We start from the raw sequence: 22,218 nt of genomic DNA on the forward strand, positions 1-22,218 counted from the left end.
GCAGATTCCTAATTATTTTCAAGTTATTCTATTACTCATTTTTAAATTGCATGGTCTTCTTCAGATCTCTAATGTGAATTAATGCAGTTTCCTTATAAATTAGTAATATGGTTTCTCTATCTGCATTTGTCAGGCCAAACTATCTATCCCTGTTAGATGTCAATTCAGGCTGAGATCAGGTTTAAGGAAATTTTTCTCCTAGTTGTTTGTGGAGGTGTATTGAATTTTATTAGATTTTTTTTTTTTGCTGTCATTGTATCTGATCAAAATCAGAGACAAAATTACAGACACTGTTTACAGCTGCTATTCTTGCATCCTTCTCTCTGTTTCCTACAGACAGTGACTTTTGTTCAGTACTTGGTGGTTCTTTTTCATAATTAGCCCTTCTGGTTAGTGCTTTCCTCTTAATCCAGGCCCACTTTCAAACCAGGGCGATTTATAAAGGTGGGATGACCCTGTATGTAACTTTGGTGTCTAGGCATTGTTTAAAGGAGGGCAACTAGTTTACAACAGTGCTTCTACTTTGGAACACCTTTTTCGATTTCCTGTTCAAGATCTTGGAAAAACAGGCTCTGTTTGTCTTTATTTAGTTCCTCCCAGGGGAACTTTTACTCAGTTATACCTGAGGATTTCAAACAGCCAGGGCCCTCTAATGTGGCATCAGGGCCATGGGAAGACTGAGGATCTTACCTAATACTTTCCAAAACCTTGTGTTTTTAGTGATCTGGTTCTGGTTTTGAAGGTCTGTGACAATGAAGTTGCCGTACTCTTACCTGTGAAGCTGTTCTTTGGAGAGGTGAAGTATGTCTTTTCTTTGGACTGAGAAGCTTTTATTTATTGTTTAAAGGTTGAGGTTTTCTGTGAGTTTTTTTTTTGGGGGGGGTGGGGGGAGAGGGATTGAAATTAGGTGCTGTTACCAATGCATCTGAAGTTGAAAGCACTTTTGAAGTACATTATCTAAAATGTTATTTAGCCATTATCTTTTAATGTCTTTTCTGCTCCCCATCCAGTCCCTGCCATGAACTGGTGCATTCAAGAAATACTTGTTTTGCTGATACATATTCAGAAAGCTGTAAAAATGTGTTCTGGGATCCTTCTTTGTGTAGTAGTGGATAAAAATATGAAATAAGTATGCAAGGAGGAGAAAAAACTTAATTTAGTCACTCATTTTATAGTTTAATTTCTGTATTCTAACTGTTTAGCTTGGTAATTGATGCAGAGAAATGTGAATAAAGCTTGGGTTTTCAGATGTGTCTGTTGGATTGCATGCAAATACCGACTTTTATTTCTCATTAATGAAAACATATAATTTGGGCAGAGTTAGAAGTACCAGATCCAAGGTGCATGACATTGCTCAAAGATTTTCTCTGGGCTTGATATACTGGATTTGGATTATGGAAGCTTTCTTACGTGATTCTGTATTTGCTTCAGAGTCACAAAAGATTGGGTGCCTAAGGACCGAAGAGCATCATTACTTTTGGAAAGTATAATGTCAGTTAATCTGATGTTAAGGTAGGTTTTTTTGATTTGTGTGGAATTGGCTCCCATGGAGAACTGTTGCTTGTACCTGGGCTGTAGGTCCAGTGGCTGCAAAGAGTTAATGCTGTAAACTGGTCCCAGAGGATTTTCATCTGAAAGTTCAGAACCTTCTTGTTAGTGTCATGTTAGTTGGTTTGGGGGAAACAGGAGACGATCATGGGTGAGTGTGTTAATTATTGTTTACTACTGAGGTCACAGATAAATGCCTTAGTTTTTCTTTAGTTTTTCTTTACTGTGAATAGCACAGTTCAGTACAGCCCTGTTTTTGGTTTAATCAACGATGGCAGCATTTTTGTTGTGTCTTTGTCTTTATGCTTTGAAAAATTTCTTTGTCTTTATTTCAATACTTCAAAATGTTTTAACAGATGTACCTTGTACAATTCTTTATAAAAAAAGTAGAAAAGATACGTTCCATTATATAGGACTTAAACTAATTAAAAACAAACCCAGAGAGTACAGCAGTATTTCCAGAAAATACTTAATTTCAGCAGTCGATTTTTGTCATTTGTGGCTGACCTCCCGTGTAGATATTTTGTCTTTTTAATTCTGAGAAACCCTAGTTTCCTTAATTGGCAAGAAACTAATCTTGTCCTCAGAGTTGTGCTTTTTAAACCAGGAAGGTATTTCAGTTCACTTAGTCAAAGCAGTGCAAAACACAGGCAGAAAGATCCAGTTTTTAGTTTTGTGTCTTTGGCTGAAGGTCCAGCTACATATGTATGAATGTGACTGAATTGAGTCAATGTGACATTATGCCTTGTCTGAAGGGAATCCAATTTGAAGCAAGTCTGATTATAATTTAAAATAAGCAAATTAAAAATGGTCTGAATATTTGGAAGACAGCTTTTTATATGTTGGGTTTTTTTTCCCTACAAGTTTTCCTTCAAAACCATTAATTAAAGTGTTCACACATGCTTTTATAACACTGTAATGAAAACTGGTTAGACCAGATGCATTAGTTTTTTTTAATTCTCCCTTTCCAAAAAATGAACATTATCCTTGTCCTGCAAGTCTGAGCCCTGGTGGGATCATGGAGAGCATTGAATTAAAGTTTTTGTAGCATGAAAGGTTAGAGTATCATGTGCAGGTTTTATTTATGAATAAAGGGTGAGGGTATGTTTGTGTAGCAGGCAAGCAAGTCTCATAACTCATTCCAAAGAAAATCTTGTCTATAGTGTGGTAATTTAGGAGCTGATGTCTAGACTACTTTGAGGAGTTGTAAACATGATGTCTTCAGAACAAAACCATGGGGGTTTAAGAAAAAATGCTGCACTTTGTATGTTTAATATTTGACTGAATTCCAGGGAGATCAGGAGTATTTTGGCAATATCTGGTCTGCTTGACTGCTAGATGAATTACTGAGAGTGCATATGTCAGTTCCTAGTAACATATGCTTTCTTGAATACAGAATCTTTGGATTTGCATGATTACATGATATAAGATACATATTTGTCAGTAATGGAAAAGTTTCACTTTAAGTAGTGGTGCACACATTTATGTACATCTTCTGTTAAACTGTTTGTAAGTGTTGGAGAATCAACTAAATAGGGTTGGGCTATTATTTGACGTGAATAGCTTGATCTTTCTGCTGTTGTGCAGAGCTGTTGAAACATTACATTGAAACTAGTAAGAACATATTTTTAAAAAATTCTCCTACCATTAATTTTGAACACTGTAATCTCAATCACTGTATAATAGTTTCAGGAGGCAGGTAAATGCAGTTTTTCTGTTTTCTGTGTGCAAAGTTTTGTTTGTTGGTGGTTGAATGGTGTGCTTACTGTGCTGTTTGACTAGCTAGAGTGTAGCTGTAGTAGTATTCAATCATTTGAAGTCTTCAGCACTGGATTGTTCTGATTGGTTTTATTTTGGGGTGGGAAAGGACTTCAAGTTCAGAGACAGACACACTTTAGTTCAGACAAAGTTACTGTGTTATACAGGTGTTACCAGATTAAGGGCAATTATGAGTCCTAGTAGTCTCTCCATTCATCAGTGTATTTGTAAGCATAGTCCAAATCTGGTGTCAGAAAACCTTAATTGGGTATTACAACATACAAACAGAATTACAACAGTCTTATGCTATGGATGATGCTCAAATTAAATCAGTCCCTAAATTAGCACATGTATTTAATGTTTGCAGAGTTGCCATTGTTCTAGGTATTAGAAGTGCCTCAACAAATATGTGAGGAAGTTGTATCTATATCACACGTGTAATTGAAATTACTTTATTAGTAGCTTTTCAGTAAATGAATTTTGTGACAGCTTTTAGAGGAAGATGTGATCCTAGGAGTTAAGTACAGATTAAAATGAATATTGGGGTAATAAACATGATTAGACTTGGTGTAAAGGCTTTTATATCATTTATTCTTCCTAGTTTTTTATATGCCTTGTTGTTCCAGAGCAGTGTTGGTTTAGAGTCTTTCTGTATAATATGAAACCCAGTACTTTCAATGTTCCTGTCAACACTGACATGGCTGTTTCAGTTTCCTATTACCCACTGATCTATTAAGACTTTGTTTAGCAAGGGCTGTGATACTTTAAGCTACTAGATAATGCTGTTACTTATTAATTACCATTTCTGCTGTGATTGTTCCAGAATTTTTCAGAGACATTTGTCTCTCTTCTTTTTGAGCTATAGGAAGTAATTTTGATATGTTTGGACCAAAAGAATATAATTGAAAGATGGAAATGTATAATTGAAAAGAGGAAGTTTTCAGTCTATAGTGCTGTCTTGAATTTTTTATTGTTTTTTAAAAGACAAGCAATTATGCTATGTTGTCACCAGAAAGAAGTTAAAACCTATAAAGCTTCTAGTAGTTCCAGCAGTGCTGAACTCCAGCTTCACATTTGTGTTCTTTGCAATATGGGAGAAGAACTGGCAGGACTGCATGCCATTATAATTAAATTGTTATACATAGAAACTAGAGGGGAGAAGCTTGTCTTACCTGTTCGTGGAGTATCTGTCAGCATATTTAAATGAAAATTTATTTTGAAACTGTATGTTTGTAATTATCAGCACATTCCTAAGTAGCATAACTAGTTTTTAATCAGCTGGTGAAGGTGCCTTCAAAACGTGTAATAACATTTGTTGCATCGTAAATTCTGCATCTTTTGTACTTATTTGTGTTATTTTTATTTTTTTCAGGATTACAAAGCCATTGACGTTTGCTGACTGTGTTGGTGATGAGCTTCCTCTAGGATGGGAAACTGTTTATGATCAACAGATTGGAGTTTATTATATGGACCACATAAATCGTGAGTAGATATATGATTGTTTTGAAGAATACTAGCAAGCTGCTCTTTACTCTTGCCACTAACTTTGCTCCAATACCGTTTATACACCTCATGCAACAGAGAAAATCTATGCAAGTGATTTCTTGCAGAAGGTGTTTCCTTATCTTTCATATGGGGGCATAATTGTAAAGAATTCAATTTAAAAAGCATTTTGCAACTATGATTGAGCTGTAGTGTATAACAATATTTTGGTTTACTTGGTCATACTGTGAAATACTAGTAATTTTGTTGTTGCTTTTAGTCGTATGTCAGATTTTTGTGTTACATTCTTACATTTCCTGTTGTTCCAGTCATCCATGGTTCACTCTTCTAGACTGAAAACCAAAATACATTCTGAGAGAAGTGTGCTGATTTTTAATCAGAAGTGCTGTGAAATACAGGGATTTCATCCTTGCTTAAGCAATACATTTTTATGTATTGATATTTTATATTATTTTTATACTGTTTTATATTGTAATACAGTACAAAATGCTATAAAAAAGACAATGGATGGCCCTTTTGGAAACTAATTTCAAACACTTTCCCTTTTGGACTATTGCTGAGCTTTGTATCATCACTGTGGCACATTTGCCAGCTCTGCTTTAAAAAAAGTCTTATCTTTATAGCTTTGTACTGCTGCTGCTGTTACTGTTGTGCTATCATTAAGCTTCTTATCACCATTGAGTGAATGCTTTCAGTATTGTGGGAATTGGCAGTTGGTGGGGACTAAGAAAAGAAGAAAATAGTTATACAGGCTATCACAGCAATGGTAAATAGTATAATCTGAAAAACCAACCTCAATACTATCTACTTGAAATCTAGTCAATTAAAAACGGAAAGTGTAGAAATAATTTTGGGCTTCCATCCATCATTGGAATTGCTTATGTACTGTGGTTTCACAATTACTAGTTTTAAAAAAACAGCATAATGGATGTTCCCATGGCATTGTTTGACCTATACAGGTACTTATTTGTTGTGAAATTTAACAAAGATCACTAACGAAATGATAAACTTTAAACAACTGTTAATACATTAATCACAAAGTTAGATAGACAAGAAAATTCAAAGGCAATAAATACAGACTGTTAGGTAATTCTTATAATAACTCTGTGTTTAAAAAAAGAATTAAAGGATTGCTGTCATAGTAACTTCAGTAATGCTGAAATTTAATAAAAAGTGAGGATTACATTGGAGTACAGTAATGGAGTGCACTTTCACCAAAATCTGTGCATGAATGCATATGTTTTTAAAAAATGAAGGTATTACCAACTCATTTAATTGTTTTTTTTACTTTGTAGGTGGTTTTAGTGTCCCTACAGAAAATAAGTAGAACATGAACTCGTCTTGCAATTCTGTTCCTTAAAAAAGCTACCAATAGGCCTCTGTGATAGTAATAACAATAACTATCACCCGCAAAAAAAAGGGGCTTCCTTTTCAAATTTTGTTACTAGCAGCTTTACCACAGACTTCAAGTTTGAACTTACAGAAGGGATACTAATCATTGTAGGCATGTCAGATCTGGCTTGCATTTTTTTCTGTGCAGCTGAGAGCAAAAAATTGTAGAAAAGAATCTTTGCAAAGAGCAGTTGAGTTCCCAGATGATCAATGAGTATACAGAAAGAAAAGCTGAATATTAACGTGTCTAGAAAAGTAAAGCAGATCATATTAGGTATGAAATAAAGTTAATGTATGAACAGAGGGATGGAAGCTTCATGGGGACAGTGGCGAACTGTGTAAAAGGAATCATTCAACAATTAATAACGTTGCAAAATTAGTCTCTTTCATGATAACTAATTACTTGCAGCCCACAGATATTATCCTAAATGGTAATTCAACCATCACAGTAAAAATGGGTTTGTCACCCTTAGGCTAATACAGTACTTTCATATGCCAGCAAGATTTATAATAAGAGGGAAGACAGAGTTGATGTTACAGCTGAATAATTATTATTCAGAAATTAGTAGGATACTTGATCCAATTTTTAAACTGTGGACAACAAAGGTACCAATCAAGACTGCATGAACTTCCTTTGTAGATGTGAGAACTAATGAATAGACAATAATGTGCATCATGAGGTGGTGTCAGACAAGTGGGAAAGGTGGTGTAGGAGCTGAAATGTTTTTCTGAAATGAGTATGTCTAAACCACTTGGAATGGCAACTTCAGGAGAAAACTTTGGGATTGCCTTTTGTGGCTGACTGGATTAAATGCTTTGTACAGCATTGGAGTTCTGTATTAGTTGACAAAACATTTAGAAGTGCTTCTGTGTCAAGAAATACTGTGAGAAAATGCAAGGGATAATTCAAAGAGTCTTTCTACACTTACTAGGGACCTCTCATGCTTTGTGCTCTCTCTCAAGCTTTTTGCCCTTGCACCTTTTCAAAGAAAACAGCAATACATTTGATTTTTTCCTAAGTCTCTTGCTATGTTTATTTACCCAGGAAGCAAAAAAAAAAAAAAAAAAAAAAAAAGATTTCTAGGCAACAGTTTTCCATTTAAACTGGAAAAAAAAACTAGGAACAGAAGAATCTTCTGTAAATCTCAATGGTGCTTCCAACCCTGATCTCCATCTTGTTCTGTAAATTCAGTACTTTGTTGACACCCTTACTAAGCTGCTCTTGGCTGTTGTCCAACCGTTGCTTAAAAACCTTGGCAGTTGCCAGCCACAGAATTCCTTTCCCTCCTCCTCAGTGTCTTGCAAGCCTTTGAAGTCTCCTCTAAGCAGTTGGGCATTCCCCAGTGAGGGAATAATATATTCTCTGCATTTGTCTGGGACTGTTCTTGAGTTACTATAGTGTTTTTTAATTGGTTGTAAAGAAATGAAGGAAGTTAATTTTATCATACAATGTAGCTTATTCTTGTTTTGTGGCAAACTTGTTTAGAAATCCAGGGCAAAGTTTCCTAAACCAGAAAAAAGCAGCGCTTCCCATGCACTTGGGAAGTTTTCTACCTCAAATGAATGCTGCTAGCTTTTCAGAAGGCTTCTGAAATAGTTCTGTGAGAAATGCAGTGCCCTGAAGTATAGGATCTCAGAAGCTTAATGTGTAATGGAACATAACACCTTACCCTGGCCTGTTTATTGAGATTAGGACTAATAATTTCTCATTCAAAGACAAAAACTGAATCCTAGTAAGTTTATCTGTTTTATAAATACTTACTAATTTCTCATAATTTTCATGGGGGTTTAGCAGTTCTAGGAATATTAAAATTTGCACATATTTCAGCAGTACTTATGGACGGATGAGGTAGCAGTGGAAATTGAAATGCCCTCAGTGAAGGGTGGGCAGCATCAGAACTGTTTTCTTCTGCTTGCCCTCCATGTAGAAAAGGATTTATGGCAATTCAACAAACCAAAGCACATCCTGTCCTTGGCTGAGGAGATGGTTTTGTGTCACTGGAGCCAGAAAGGGTCCTTGGGAAGTGGGGAGAAATGGCAGAACTGTAGGTACTATCTTTATACTGTTTCAATGGGAAGAGTTGCAGGGCGAGAAAGGTACAGCTGTTGAGAGAAAAGGTTACTTAGGAGCCTAATCTGCAGATCTGTCGGAAGCAGTGGTCTTTGATGAGCTTTCTGTTTCTGTTTGTATACTTTTCAGATGGCTCTCAAATGCTGGAGCTGCTAGCGTGACCTTGACACCATTAGTGTTCTTAATCTGTTGGGCTCAATCTTCTACAGTTTTGTATTTCATCACTGGCTCCAATATACTGAATTACGTACTCAGGATTAATGCAAAACATAACTGTCTTTCATCTCTTGTGAGAAACCAAGTTTGGAAAAATTGCTAGGTGCTTAGCTCCTGATTGTGCTGCAGGTTTTGCCACTTTGAACACTGACATTGTGTCTGCAGCAGCTTCTTACTGGTAGAGCTTCAATCATCAGAAATTAACACTACATTTAAACACAAGGCTTTACATGGACATCCTCATGAAAAATATATTTGTTGACTCACAAAAAACCCAAAATGATCCAATAATTTGTTTTAGAATTTTCATGTGTGTCATCCTCAAATGCCTTTGCAATTGCAAAGAGATTGCTTTGCAGTAATAACTGTGAAAATCAGTAGAAATGGGAAAGATCACTCTTTTTTGTGGAAACTTGTTTTTGGTTTATATTTAAATGAAAGCTATTCTAAACTCTGCCAAAGAAAAACATCAGACTGCTGTTTCTAAAGACAAAAAAAAAAAGGTGATTTAAAAGCTTTTTGGATTGGAGACTAAGATGCTGACTTCTCTGAATTACCTTATTCTTCTCAGCTATGCAGGGGTAGCCTCTGTCCTTTTAAGATGTTATACTTGTGAAGTTGTATGCAGTATCATAAGACAGTTACAATTATTTATAGACTTACAGGTTAAGCATTGAGATACCTTTCACTTTTCCTTGTGGTTCTGGGTTTTTAGGTAGTTCTTGGAATTTTTGAGTTGGTTATGAGGGAAGGTTAGAGCCAAATTTCTGTTTTCTTAGGGTTTGCACTGGTTTGTAAAGAAAAGAATAACATTTAAATGCCTTTTATATTTGAAAAGGTCTTTCCTGTTCTTTTGCTCTACATCCTTCCTTCTTTTCATCCTGGCTGGAGTGATTTTGGGCACTGTAGCGTAAGGTGTGTTGGTTGAGAATGAACATTAAAAAAAATAATTTGGACTTGGTAGCACAAAGTGTCATTTTATTTTCATGCTTTTGTTTTTTTTTCTCCTTAGAGCTCACACAAATTGAGGACCCAAGGGAACAATGGAGAAGGGAGCAAGAACGCATGCTAAAGGAATATTTAATAGTTGCCCAGGAGGCACTCAATGCCAAGAAGGAGATTTACCAAATAAAGCAGCAACGTTTTGAACTAGCCCAAGAAGAATATCAACAATTGCACAAAATGTGTGAGGATGACAGCCGTTCCTATGCCAGCTGTGAGTTTACTATCTTTTCTTGATTTTACCCACCTGCCCTCACAAGATAAGGTGTAAGAAATAGTATGATGTATTTCCATCACCTGATTCTTCTCTTAATGAAGGTCCCGACAGTGAGGTGCTGTCCTTTGAGTCTGCAATTCAATGTCTTCTAATTCCTGTTCCATCTATTACAACAGAGATTTAACATTTAATAGGGGTAAATCTTAACATTAAAAATGGATGTAACATTAAACAGGGCTGAATGTTGCTGGATCAGCTGCCTACATGCGCTCTTAAACGCAAAGATTATTTTCCACTTAATATGGGAGGGAGCCATCACCTTAGGGAAAACCTTCTGTGGATCCATAGTCTATTTAGCAAATTTATAAAGAGTTAGGGACAAGCTGTTGTGTTAAAGAGTACCTCTTACCATGAACTAGGAAAAAATATTTCATTAGTTCACCTCATTCTTGAATGCCAGCCTGTAATTCTGATGTTGGTGATACAGAGCTTTGATTTCCTGCCCTTTTTCATTCTTATGTCTCTGGTAGCTTGGAGTAGATGATACACTTTTTCTGAATTCTGATGATGTTGCACCACTGTCATGGCAGTTGGTTGGTGCAGTAAGAAAAGGTGTCTTTCACCAGACTAGTTCAAAGAAATGGATATAGCCAGCACCACATGGAAATATAGTGGAATTTTACTGTTTTTTTTTTTTTTAAATTGGAGTTTTTCAATGGCTCTACAGTCATTGTTTTAACTGCAGGTTTGCTGTTAAATGCCAAGGATTTAGTAAGAATGGGAAGCTCTGCTTTAGCCTTTTCTGAAAATGTTCAAGAAATCTGACTGTGGAAGGGGGTGTACAGCAGGGGTCTGGATAGAAGTGTTTAGCTACTGATTCACTGGTATTTAATAATCCAAGGTAATTCATACATTTGCCAAAGTCCTGAATAAAAGATGTTTTCTAGAGCGGAGGTGTACCAGATGGTTTGGACCAGAGATTCTCATATTTTTGTGTAGTTTATATGTATGTATTCTGTGATTCAGTTTGTGACATAACTGAACAGTTGTGACTAGTCTTATTTCCCCCTCTCATGTTCAAGTTTCTGAAGAACTAGCAAGATATTTTCCTATTAAGAAAGAATTAAAAAAAAGGAAAATATTGTTTCAAGTGTGTTTTACAACTATTTAAAGATTTGGAGTAAAGTAAAAGGTAGTGTCATCAGTATTTTTGAGATTATAAAATCTAAATAGACATTTATTTCAAAACCTTTATAGGACCTTGGGCTTTTTGTTTTTTTAAAATTTTCAGTAATTTGGTGGGATATTTTGTTGACTTTCTTCAGGTGGATATACAGAAAGAAACTTCTGTTGAAGAAGAAAATATACTAGAAAAATACAACCTTTTTAATATTTTTGAAGCTCTTAGAAAAACATTATTTGAAACAGCAGCAAAATATGGCTGAAAATGACAAAATTGGGGATTGTCTGTTATGAAAGTAAATGCTATGTCAATTTACTTATGTTTCTCAATCTTCTGATAGTTTGGGGTTTTGTAGGTATATCTGGAGTTGAAAATGGGAATCTGTAAGAGCAATTACATAAAACCATTTGCTTGCTTTGAGGTGGAAAAATATTTTAATTTTCTACAGATGTGTTAATATATTTTATATTGGTTTAAGGTCCTGTGCATCTGTTTTGAGAAAATAGGATGGTCTCATTAGTCAGATGATTTTTAAATTTTTTTTTAAAATATCCTTTTGGGGTTTAATCATGGTCTCAACTCAAGATTCTCAAAAGCTTCTTCTCCACTTGTTTTTCTTAGTTTGACTCTGCCACTCCACTGTGGGATGCTTGCTTCTCCTTTTATTGTACAGAAATACTAGGCTTCTAATTCAAGTACAGTTACATGACCAAAGTTGGACACTTATATAGTGAATATCTTTGCCTCTGCAACCACTTGTTTCAAGTTATTGCATTAAAAGGTCTAAAACTTCGCAAAGTGTTTTCCTCCACTTTGCTTGTGGTGCTGCCATTGACTCAGTGTCGTGTGCTTATGAGTGGGAGGTGAGCTCAGTGGTTGTGGGTTGGCAGAGAGGTGTCCATGCAGCAGTTTTGTGACTCAGTTGTGATCAGCACTGTTTACAAAAAAAAAAAACAAGCAAAAAAATACCCATAGAAAATCCTGGACTTAGAGAATTAGTCCAGGCCTGACTACTCATTTTGGCAAGTTCCTGCATGCTTGACATGACCTTGGCATTGCAGTATTCTTTTGAGAGTCAGAAGTTCCAGTGCAGCCCCAGACATGGATATGGGTTTCAGTGCTGTATAGTCTTTAGCTCGGCAAAAGGATGGAAGGTCTGACAGCACAAACCCATCCATTCACATACCAGGCATTTTTCAGTGGGCCAGTGCTGCCTTGAATGGCTCACTCTATCAGTCATGATTGTTCTTGCCCAGTCTATCCTCTAAGATCTTTACTTCATCTGTGTAGGCTTTAGCTTGTAATGCCACAGCTTGAAATCATTGCCTGACTGTAGATACCCTGTGTTAAGAGTTTGCCAGGGTTGGTTTGTATTTCAATCCCTACACTTGCTTTAGAAGGCAGCTTCTCTCCCTAACTGATAAAATTGTACTCTGACAATATTTTTTTTTTTAACTTCAGTCCCTATCATACTGTTATTTCAATGTACCTAGGAAGTAACTAATGATTATTAATATTACACAAATTGTTTGCATCAGTAGATGCCATCATCCTATCATGGAAGCTAGGTGCTTTTAGGAAATATGTGGTGCTGCTATATGCAATTTTTAGTGTTGTTCAGGATGGAAAAAAGTTTCAGGTGGGCCAAATGGAAATCTTCAGTTGTACTTCAGCACAGAGGATAATCTTACAACCTAGTGACTTGTAAGAAAAAGAATTAATGAAATGGTTTATGAAATAGTGCCACATTTTAATAATTGTGTTAAAGAAGGGGAAAAAAAGTAAAATACTGTTTTCCGTCTGTTTAGCATTCTCTGGATTTTCAGCTAATACCAAGTATGACCCATATCAGATTAAAGCAGAAATAGCCAGCCGTCGTGACAGAGTGAGTAATTTTTTTTTCATTTTGTAAAAATATGTATTAGACGTGGGGAAGGGAGGGAGGAAGGGTCTGTTTTTCTTTTGCTTTAGTAGTTACACTGAACATTGCATGCGTTTACAAAAACACAGTATTGAGAAGTGCTTTTTTATTCTAACCTGTCACTCTAATAAAACATTTTAGTGACTTGAGAAGTGATGTTTTTCTGATGTTACAAGTGCAGGCATTTTTGTCACAGATGTCAGAGGCAAGCTCAGCCAGGGTTCCAGAAATTGCTTTCTCTCTACAAACTGCCACAAGCAGTAAATGCTCTGCAGCCAAATTCTTTGAGTTCAAACCCACTGTCTTCATACCTTTTACCCATTTTCAGAGAGGTTCTACTGGATTGTAGGTTTAGCCACTTATTTGGAAATCTCTTCACAATCCAGTAGACCTATTGGCTAAATAGAATTTTTCAGCTGATTGGCCAGAGCTCTTTTATGAGGAGACGGTAGTACAAGTATTCTGACAATGACAGGCAGTTATGCAACAAAAATGTTCCTTCTTTATATATATATATATATATATATTATTAAAAAAACTAAAGTCATAGTTTTGGTAAATAAGTATTTAAAAAAATACCTATCCTTGCAGGATAGTGTTCCATTTTTGTTGTAGTGACCACTTTTCGCATGAGTGCCTCTGAAAATAAATCCTGTTCACCTCCCTTCAAAGGCATTTATTCTATCTGTTCATGTTTATTACATGCTGGCTAGTGTTTGCTTGTTTTACATACTCTAAATGTCAGCATATTCTAACACAAGTAAACAAGCCTTATTTATCTAAGTAATGTTTGAAGAAAATAAACAAGGTTTTCACTTACGACTATTTTCCTCTCTTCCTCTTTAAAACAAAGTGACCTACTACATGTGTAGGATAGTATGTTCAAGTGCGCACGGGCATTGAATTGTTTCAGGAAGTAGAATGAAATAGGCGTGATAAAGTTTTTGTGTACATGATATTAGTGATACATTTTCTCATTTTACTTCTGATGAGTGTTAAAGGAGCTGGTGAGGACATAGGAGGGTTTAGGAGCTGGTGCCATGAATGGTGATGGAAGGGAGAGAGCTGTGCAGGATGGTGGGACTCAGAGTTCTGATTTGCATCCTGGTACTGGTGCAAAGCCCATTGGAATAGAATAGCTCTTGGAATAGAGCTGAAGAAAAAAATTCCTTTACTGTCTTAACTTCTGTTTTGTAATGATGTTATTTATTGACGTACATGTGAAAATGAAGAGTGCTCTGGGTAAATTCTAGAAAATATACTGAGTTTGGTAGCTTAAGAAGAGAGAGCTTTTTTTCTTCCATTCCTGCCCCTCTTTGGGATCGCAGTTCAGTCTTATTCTCAGTACCACAAACTGAAACACTCCTATTCCCCTCAATTTTCTGCTGCCCCTTGCTTCTCCTCCCCCTGTTGCCTTCAGTTATCTGTCAGCTTTGGAGGATGGCAAGAAGCTCTTTCTTTGCAGAGCATTCTTGGCTCATCCATGGTCTGCACAGCCTACTCAGATAAATGTTGCCATAAAACCACAAAAATAGGTTTTCGGAGACATCTTTGCTGGCACTTTTGATTTACGCTCATTAGTTGGATCAAGATAGTTGACAAATGGGTTGAGAGGGCAGGATAATATGAAAATAACTGCAGAAAGCCAGGCTGCCGTTTCTGGGAGAGAGACCACTTCTGCTGCTGGTAGTTTTCTTTTCCTGGATTGAAAAATTAACAGCATGGAATGTTTTTAAAGTTGACTAAAGAATTGAAGAGAGTTGAGAGGCATCTTTGCTACAAAGGGAGAAGAAGATCTATATGGACTGATACTTTCTAGCTGTTAGCATAAGCTGTTGAAGGAAGACACCTGATAGAATAGATGAGGAAATGTATGCTTTGGAACCTGAATGTTTTGACTGCTGTTTGATTGGGCATTATGATTGATATTTAAGAAAGTCTCCCGTTATTTTAGTGCAAAATTTTAAAGAAACAGAAGATAAATTATCACTTCAGGTTTTTGAAGTAGCTTAAGATTTTGTATTTAAAAACCAGTTATTTTTATTGTGAAAGTTACTGTTACTTATTTTTACTTTTAATTATTTTGTGTTTTTCAGCTCTCTAGGCTGAAACGAGAATTGGCACAGATGAAGCAGGAGTTGCAGTATAAAGAAAAAGGAGTGGAAACTCTACAAGAGTACGTTAAGAGTTTGTGGGAGGATCTTTTTTTGGGTTTGAGGTTTTTTTTTTATTTGCCTTTGAGTGAATTTCATAGAAAAGTGTTTTCAAAAACAAAACATGAAATGTTATGCTTCAGACTTTCTGCTGTGATAGTGATGCAGAGTGAGAACAGTATGAAAGGATGGAAGAAGAGTTAGACGCAACTGGTTGGAGTTGTGACTTTGTAGGTTCACATGCAAGAACAGCTATATAGGCCATGTTCTTTCACTCTTCCTCAAGATATTGCCAAACTGGAATTAGATTTTTTGAAATATTTCCCAAATACTCTTTGGAGATTCCTACTGCCTGGAGCACAGCCCAAGCCACTACGCTGTAGAGTAGTTTACCCATGGCAGTACCAAGGCTTTCTGACTGAGCACAGAACTTTTCTTAGGGGGAATTCTGTACGCCACAGCACTGCTTCTCGCTGTTACCTGATAGTCAGGCCATCTCATTCTACACTGTATGGCTGATCTGTGCTTGTACTGTAAATCTAGTGGTCTGTGAGACCTTGAATTGTGTTGCATGTATGCAAAACATCTGCATGTAAATGTCTCCTTGTCTCCTCCCAGTAAGGAGAGGAAGCTCGGAGCAATTTGCCCCTGCTCCCGGGGCTGTTTGGCAGCCCCACTCTGTTTCCTGTGTGTTCAGTGGTGTCAGAGGTTGTGAAATGTTGTGGTGCCCCTCTCCCTGCCACTCTTCCTGCAGGCCATCTGATGGGAAGGGAACTGCATGACTTGCATCTGTGTGTTGCTTAGTCACCTACACACAGTGCTCATACATGGGGTGCCCAGTGGGATAGGGAGAGAGGTTGCCAGGCCATGAAAAAGATGGCAAGTAAACACAGGTTGTTGTGGCTTCCAAATTTCTTCCGAGGGCCAGCGGTTAGACCAAGAGCTTGAACAGCACTTGGATCCACCTTGGGTACGTGGCTGTGCATTTAGAAACCTTGGCCTTTTTTTCCAGCATGCATGTGAATAAACTGCGTAATGCAGGAGCTTCCTGAAAATGTTAGAACTGTTGCATGTGTAATGCATTTTGCAACGGAAGTGCAGCAGCTGCAGAAATATTTTAAAGCTTTGGATTTATTGCATTGGTGCTACAAAGCATGGGGTTTCACTTCAGGAATTCTGATGAAATTCCAGGGATCCTGGAATAGTGAGGATACTTACTTTCCAATTTTGATTGGTACTATGATAACAAAACAAATAAAAGGAAGATTCTCAGATTTAACTTTTTAAAAAGTAGGACTAAACCATACACTTAATATTTTTGGCGTGTTTGGTTTTTTTAATAACAGAATTTTTTTTTTTTTGAATAAGGCTCTTTTGTTTTATAGTACATTTAGAAAGTTTCGTAGTAGAAAACTTGTTCAACCAAAATACCAAAATTCTTAATTGGCAGGTACAATGCAATAATTTTCAGGCATAAATGTATTTTTATTAAAACGTTAAGAGGTAGTTGGGGGAATTGGTAATGTATTATAGTAATTGAAAATTAGTAAAAAAAACCACTCAAAGTATTTACAATTTTAATACACTAAGTAATATTTTAAATGTAAGTCAACATCTTAGATATGTAAACAGTAACAGATCAAAAGCAATTTTTTCTTATGATTGTTAATCATAATTTCTTTGAGTAATAAGTGCTATGTATTTTCTGCTTTTTAAATGTTTTCCTTCTCCTGGTTATTGGGTTGTTTGAGGGTATAGGTTCAATTACTTTATAAAAGGACTAACCACCTGACTAGGATGCTGAAAGTGTTTGAAGGCCATTTGAAACTCAAGATTGTTTTAATTAGTATAATTCATTTAAGATAGTACAGCAAAGGAGTGCAACTTTTTGAAAAGTAAAGTCTGCAAATGGTTAGGAATACAAATGTTATTCTTGGATTATAGCCCAAGTCAAGTTGCCCATGCTCCAGGATGGGGTTATAGGAGACACATTCAAGACAGGAATTATTTTAAAGCATATCTGATTAGTCAGTCAGTGGTCACTCCAATCCTGTAGTTTAGAAGTTGAGGCATGACAACTCAGTGCTTCAGTGCTGCTCATTGCTGCTGTTGCTACATCATCCCATCCTGTTGGTGCACTGGGTGGCACTTGTTGCTTGCTGGAGCTGGGGAGAACTTTTTGCCTGTATGTTACCTGGGGCTGAGCTCTGCTCTCTGCAGTTACTTCTTCCCTTGTGAAAGAGACTTGTAGTTTTGTTTTTGTTTCATGCTTTTAAGTTGGTTTTTTTTTTTTTTAATTTGTCCTTCTGGTGAGATACAGGGACTTTTTTTTGAGTATTTTGCTTCTAGGAGGAAATGAGCCAATTTGGAGAGTACTTAGAGTAACAACTCAAGAGAGGAGTTTCTCTCGCCTCCTTGTGTAGTCAGTAGACAAATCAGCCTGAAAGGCTAACTGTGCAGTCTCTCCCCTGCCTTCTGTATTTGTTGGGAGAGAAGGGTCACTCAAGTCAAGTACCAAGGCTGAAGTAGTTTAATTTTTCCATATCCTCAAAGTAAGTATATTTTCTGTAAATAAGTTAATTGCTTCTTTTTAAAAACAGAAGTGCTGGGGTTTTTGCTTTGTTCCCCCCTACCCTGCTTCCCCTTAAAAGTTTATTACATTTCAGACATTTCCCAATTCTGTTACGTTTTCTAAATTTTTGGTTTGTGTCATTCTTCTTCCTTGTGCTAAGTCAAATCTTCAAGTAACTGCCAAACTGTAAATGGCATGCATCCTGTTCAGTTTTTTTAAAGGCATATACATCATTTTATTTCAAGTGTAAGCCAAGAACAACATTAGGAGCCATCAAACTTCAGGGTTTACATCTGGCTGAATGTTTGCTTTTAAAGTCTTAACCAAAATGGCATCATGTGCCAATATTGGTACTTGCTGCCAGGTGACTCCCTGTGCAGCCTTTGCTTGGTATAGCTCTCAGAGAAGAGACAGCTTTTATGGAGAGGGTGGTTGGGTTGCTCAGTATTTCAATAATTTTATGTTGCTGTAGGATTCAAATGCCTTTGTTAAATGCAAATCTCTTACACTGACATTTTCCATGTACAGTGTCTGCCTTGGACTGTGTTTTGTTTTCTGTTCTTTTTAATTTTAGTAAAATGGCTTAACCATCTTTGAGAAGAATGAAAAGAAAACAAAACCACAAAATTACTGTAGAATTGGGGGTTTTATGAGTGGAGACGTGATTGAGTGGGGTTTCAATACCTCTACAACTTCAGTACTGTAAGAATTCCAGTATTCATAGAGCTGCAGCTTTTTATTAGGACTGTAATTTCTACGGTTTCATCTAATTTTGGCAATGTTGTGTGTGATAACCCTTTGGACACAGGTTTGTGTTTGCCCAGTGGAGACTTTTTGTAGAGATCTCTGTTCGAAGCCTGCAAAGATCCCCACCCCGCAGGACGGTGAATTGGCCTCCACCAGCACTTTGCTCCAAGGTGCATCTGATCCTGTCACAGTCCCAACTTAAGGGTTAAATATGAGCCTTTTCTAGAACAAATTCTTTCCACTGGCCTGACAGCAGAGAGTGAGAAGGAGGAGCAGTTCCTTCTTCCCTGTGTTTTCAGTGACCCTTCTGCTTCCCGGCAGGAATTTTGGAGGAAGAAGGTGTTTAGCAACAAAGGAAATGAAAACTTGGCCAGTTGGCCAGGAGAGCAGAGTGAATACTATGAGAAGTTAGGAGTGACAGGGATTTAGGACTGGCTAAACAATTTGTAGCTACAGACTAATTCAGTGGTTAGGACATCTGACAAAAACTTTAAAATTAGATTTTTGATCAAGTACAGGCCTGTGGTTTGGCGAAGGAAATTGGAGGAGCATGGGCTCTGCCCTATAGGACTGAAACAACATCAAGCATGTTAATAATAGTCTGTGTATCCTAGATACATCTTCATATCCTTACAGTCTTGCATATTAATTGAATATCCTTGCTATTCATACAAAGGTCTGATCTATATGTGTATCATGCTGTTTTCCATTAATAAAATGGAAGACTCCCATTTCTGAAAGCCATAGAGTTAATAGATCTTCATGAAAAAAAGGAAAAGAATTAACAGGCGATAAATAACAGGTAATCTTGTAAGCTACTTTAGTCAGTTCAGGTTGACAGCAATACTGATTTAAGCCTAAATATTTTTTGGCAGTAGGAACGTCTCTGATTCTTTCCTTAAACAAATATCAATTCATAAGCTGGGCTCTATAAAGTGGCGTCCAGGAGCATGAATATGTGGATAACTGGACAGAAATCTGGTTGAAATTAAATAATTTCCTTTTCCTGAAATGCCACCTTAGTCCTGGCAAACGGTATAATGAGCAGTTGTGTAAGGCATTTTCATGTCTAATATTTGAACATAGTTCTTAACATTACAGTTACCTTGAGATAAAAATGTGTTATCTTTTTAATGTGACTTTTAGTGAATTGGATTAGTTGTTTTACCATAGTTCTATCTGCTCAGGATTTTAGCTAAAAATAATTGAAGACTCAAGGAAACATTTTGAAAACAAAAGCAGGCAAACAAACCTCCAGCTTTAATACACATGATGTTTAAGTCCTTTCTTGTTCTTGAGCCAGTATTCATAAAAGATTATATGTTTTCTAATGTAACTTGGAGAGATTTGTGTTCAAAGAAAAGTCTTGAGAGTCAGACTTATTTTGTGTTGTCTCCAAAACCAGTAGAAAAAACCCAAACAAATAAAAACTGTAGAAATCAGCCTGGTTTTTTTCCCTAAATTTTGTGAGCTACACAATAAAACTACTGGATTTTAATTTACCCCTTTTGATTTTTCATTTTAATGTCTTAATTTTAAAACACGTAACCAGATGTAAGTGGAATTGCACTGTGCTTGTATTTTAGCTGGCAGAACATGCTGGGAGACTGTTGTTGGCACTCTTAGTTTAATAATCTTGAAACTTGTTAGTTAGTCTCAATATTTTAAATAGAATTTGGGTATTCTTCTGTATGTATCCCTCTCCTACTACATCTCTTTATAGATTGATGTCCTTTTTGATGAACGATGTGTGTTTGTGTCTTTAATTCTGTTAAGTTGACATACCTTTTCCTGAAGCTCTTTGTTCTTAGAATTGGCCTAATGACCTTCACACTTACTACCTTTCTCTATATACATTCTTTTTAAGCTAGATAAACAGGAAAATTGACTTTTCTGTATTTTAAGGGGAACTTTACATGATTTTCAGTAATTGCTTTAAAAAAGGTGTTAAACCCCATAACCATTTGTTGTAAGTCTAAGATACATAGTTCTGATAAGATAGTCTCTTGTCTTATTCTTTATCTATAAATCAAAGCAAATTATCAAGGTGATACACTGGACTAGTCTTCTTTCTGATACGTTGTCATTTACTGTTGTGAAATGTTGGAAATAAAGGTTGAAAACTCAGCTAGTGGATGTTAATATGTCAAGATGGAAACATTAGTGTTTCTTCAGTCTTATGTTATGACTTGTGCTCTTGCTTCTTGCTTAAAGATTTAAAATCTTCTGGGATGTTCCCATATTTTTCAGTGCAGAATGATAACGTCTTTTAGATGTCTTATGGAAAAGATTTTCAAAGAGATCTATAATGGCAGGAAAGCATTTGCAATCAAATTTTAGGCATCAAAAATTCCTTCCTGAGAAAATGAAATGCCTTTGTTAGAAACTTCTAAAGCAGGGTCAAGTAGAAGTCCTGGAAGAGATACTGCATGGAAAATATGACAGCTATACTGCTCATCATTACCTTTTGAGTTATAACCACCTAGGTTAATTTTAGGTTCATTTTACTTTTGGTACATGAAATTGTCCACAGACATTACTCATAAGTAAGCTCTGCATTAGGATATTAAACCCAGGAAATTTGTTGGTTCTGCAGAACCTGGGTAGATAATAGCTTTTCTTTGTCTTTAGCATAGACTTGGCACTGAGTGCTGTGTTAATTCCAAGTAAAGTACTGTATTATTCCTGGAAATGAAATAGTACATGAATAAACAAGAGGTCTTAAAAAAGTCCGTGTGCTTTCTAATTATGTGAAAATTCCTGAATTTGTCTTAATATTTTCAACAGGATTGATCGTAAAATGTCGAATGCTCATACAAATTACAGACTGGATGAAGCACAAGCTATAATGAGTGAACTTCGAACCATAAAGAAAGCTATAAGCACAGGTGAAAAAGAAAGGCAGGACCTTATGCAGGTAAAAAATCTGCTACTGAACCACTAAATAGTATTAATCTACCTCTGTTTTCTTGCTTGGGATTGCATTGGGTTTACTAAGTTTAAATAAGGAAGTAGAATGGTCTAAACTGATTTTTCTGTTTGATAATTACCAATAGCAAGTAGTTCAAAAAAGGTAAGTAGTCATTGGCTATACTGCTTTCACAAGAGTTCATATGCATTTCATATTTTTGTCTTAAATAATGTAGTTAACTAAGTTTCATTCAGCTCAGTGTTTTCATTGAATGTAGCTTTCTCTTGTTGCTATGTTGATGACTGCTGTGTAGTAGTTACACTGTATCAAGAAAAAGCCTTTGTCACTTGCGGTATTTGATTATCATTTTGTTTCATGTCTCTTTGTATTACCTATAATGAAGTAGGATTGAGAGTTCATGTGCTAAAATGTTATTCCTTGTGTCAACCATGTTTTTCCCTTTACATGTATTTCACCAAACTGGATCTCTGTCACTGTCATACTTTTTGCCCCAAACTCCTACGTGTGAGAAGATATCAAGGCTCATGTTGGTTTCAAAATGTTCTCACTAAACCCTCAAAGAATGTGAATAAAAACAATGTATATGCAAGCTTGAAACTGGTGAATTGGAGCATGAGGATTGAGGGGAGATAGATACCTGAGTAGTGGTCTAGCTTTTGAATGGATTCTGCGCCCTATCTCAAGCTCTCAGTTGTGTGTCTGTGTTATTTATGTGATAGGCGCTTGATCAAAGAACAGTGAGCCTCTGCCACCACTGGGACTTCACTACAGACTTGCTTAAATGTGCTGCACAAAAAGAGAGGTGATAAGGACAGTTCTCTTCACCCACTCTTCAAACATTTGTCTGGGAAAAGGCGTCTTTGTTTCCTAAAACTGTGGGACCATACTAAATTAACATTGCCATGCAAACAGTTTTTTTGAGTTTTCTCTGCAGCAGTGTTTTTCAGTTTTTTTTCTTTTTAGTTGTTAAATGATATGGGAAGTTTATAATCTACATATAATG

General features: G+C 36.3%; 1 protein-coding gene across 1 annotated transcript in view; it reads left to right on the forward strand.

Moving 5' to 3' along the window:
- The window catches only part of WWC3 (WWC family member 3), a 95,106-nt gene that overhangs the window by 30,706 nt on the left and 42,182 nt on the right, over window positions 1-22,218 (forward strand). Inside the window, exons 2-6 of the mRNA XM_062515107.1 lie at window positions 4,679-4,788; window positions 9,501-9,704; window positions 12,699-12,775; window positions 14,908-14,987; window positions 21,071-21,200. Of these exons, the coding sequence (XP_062371091.1) occupies window positions 4,679-4,788; window positions 9,501-9,704; window positions 12,699-12,775; window positions 14,908-14,987; window positions 21,071-21,200 (601 nt within the window). The remainder of the gene's footprint in view (window positions 1-4,678; window positions 4,789-9,500; window positions 9,705-12,698; window positions 12,776-14,907; window positions 14,988-21,070; window positions 21,201-22,218) is intronic.

Source organism: Cinclus cinclus, chromosome 2 (assembly GCF_963662255.1).
Source record: "Cinclus cinclus chromosome 2, bCinCin1.1, whole genome shotgun sequence".
In the NCBI taxonomy this organism is placed as follows: domain Eukaryota; kingdom Metazoa; phylum Chordata; class Aves; order Passeriformes; family Cinclidae; genus Cinclus; species Cinclus cinclus.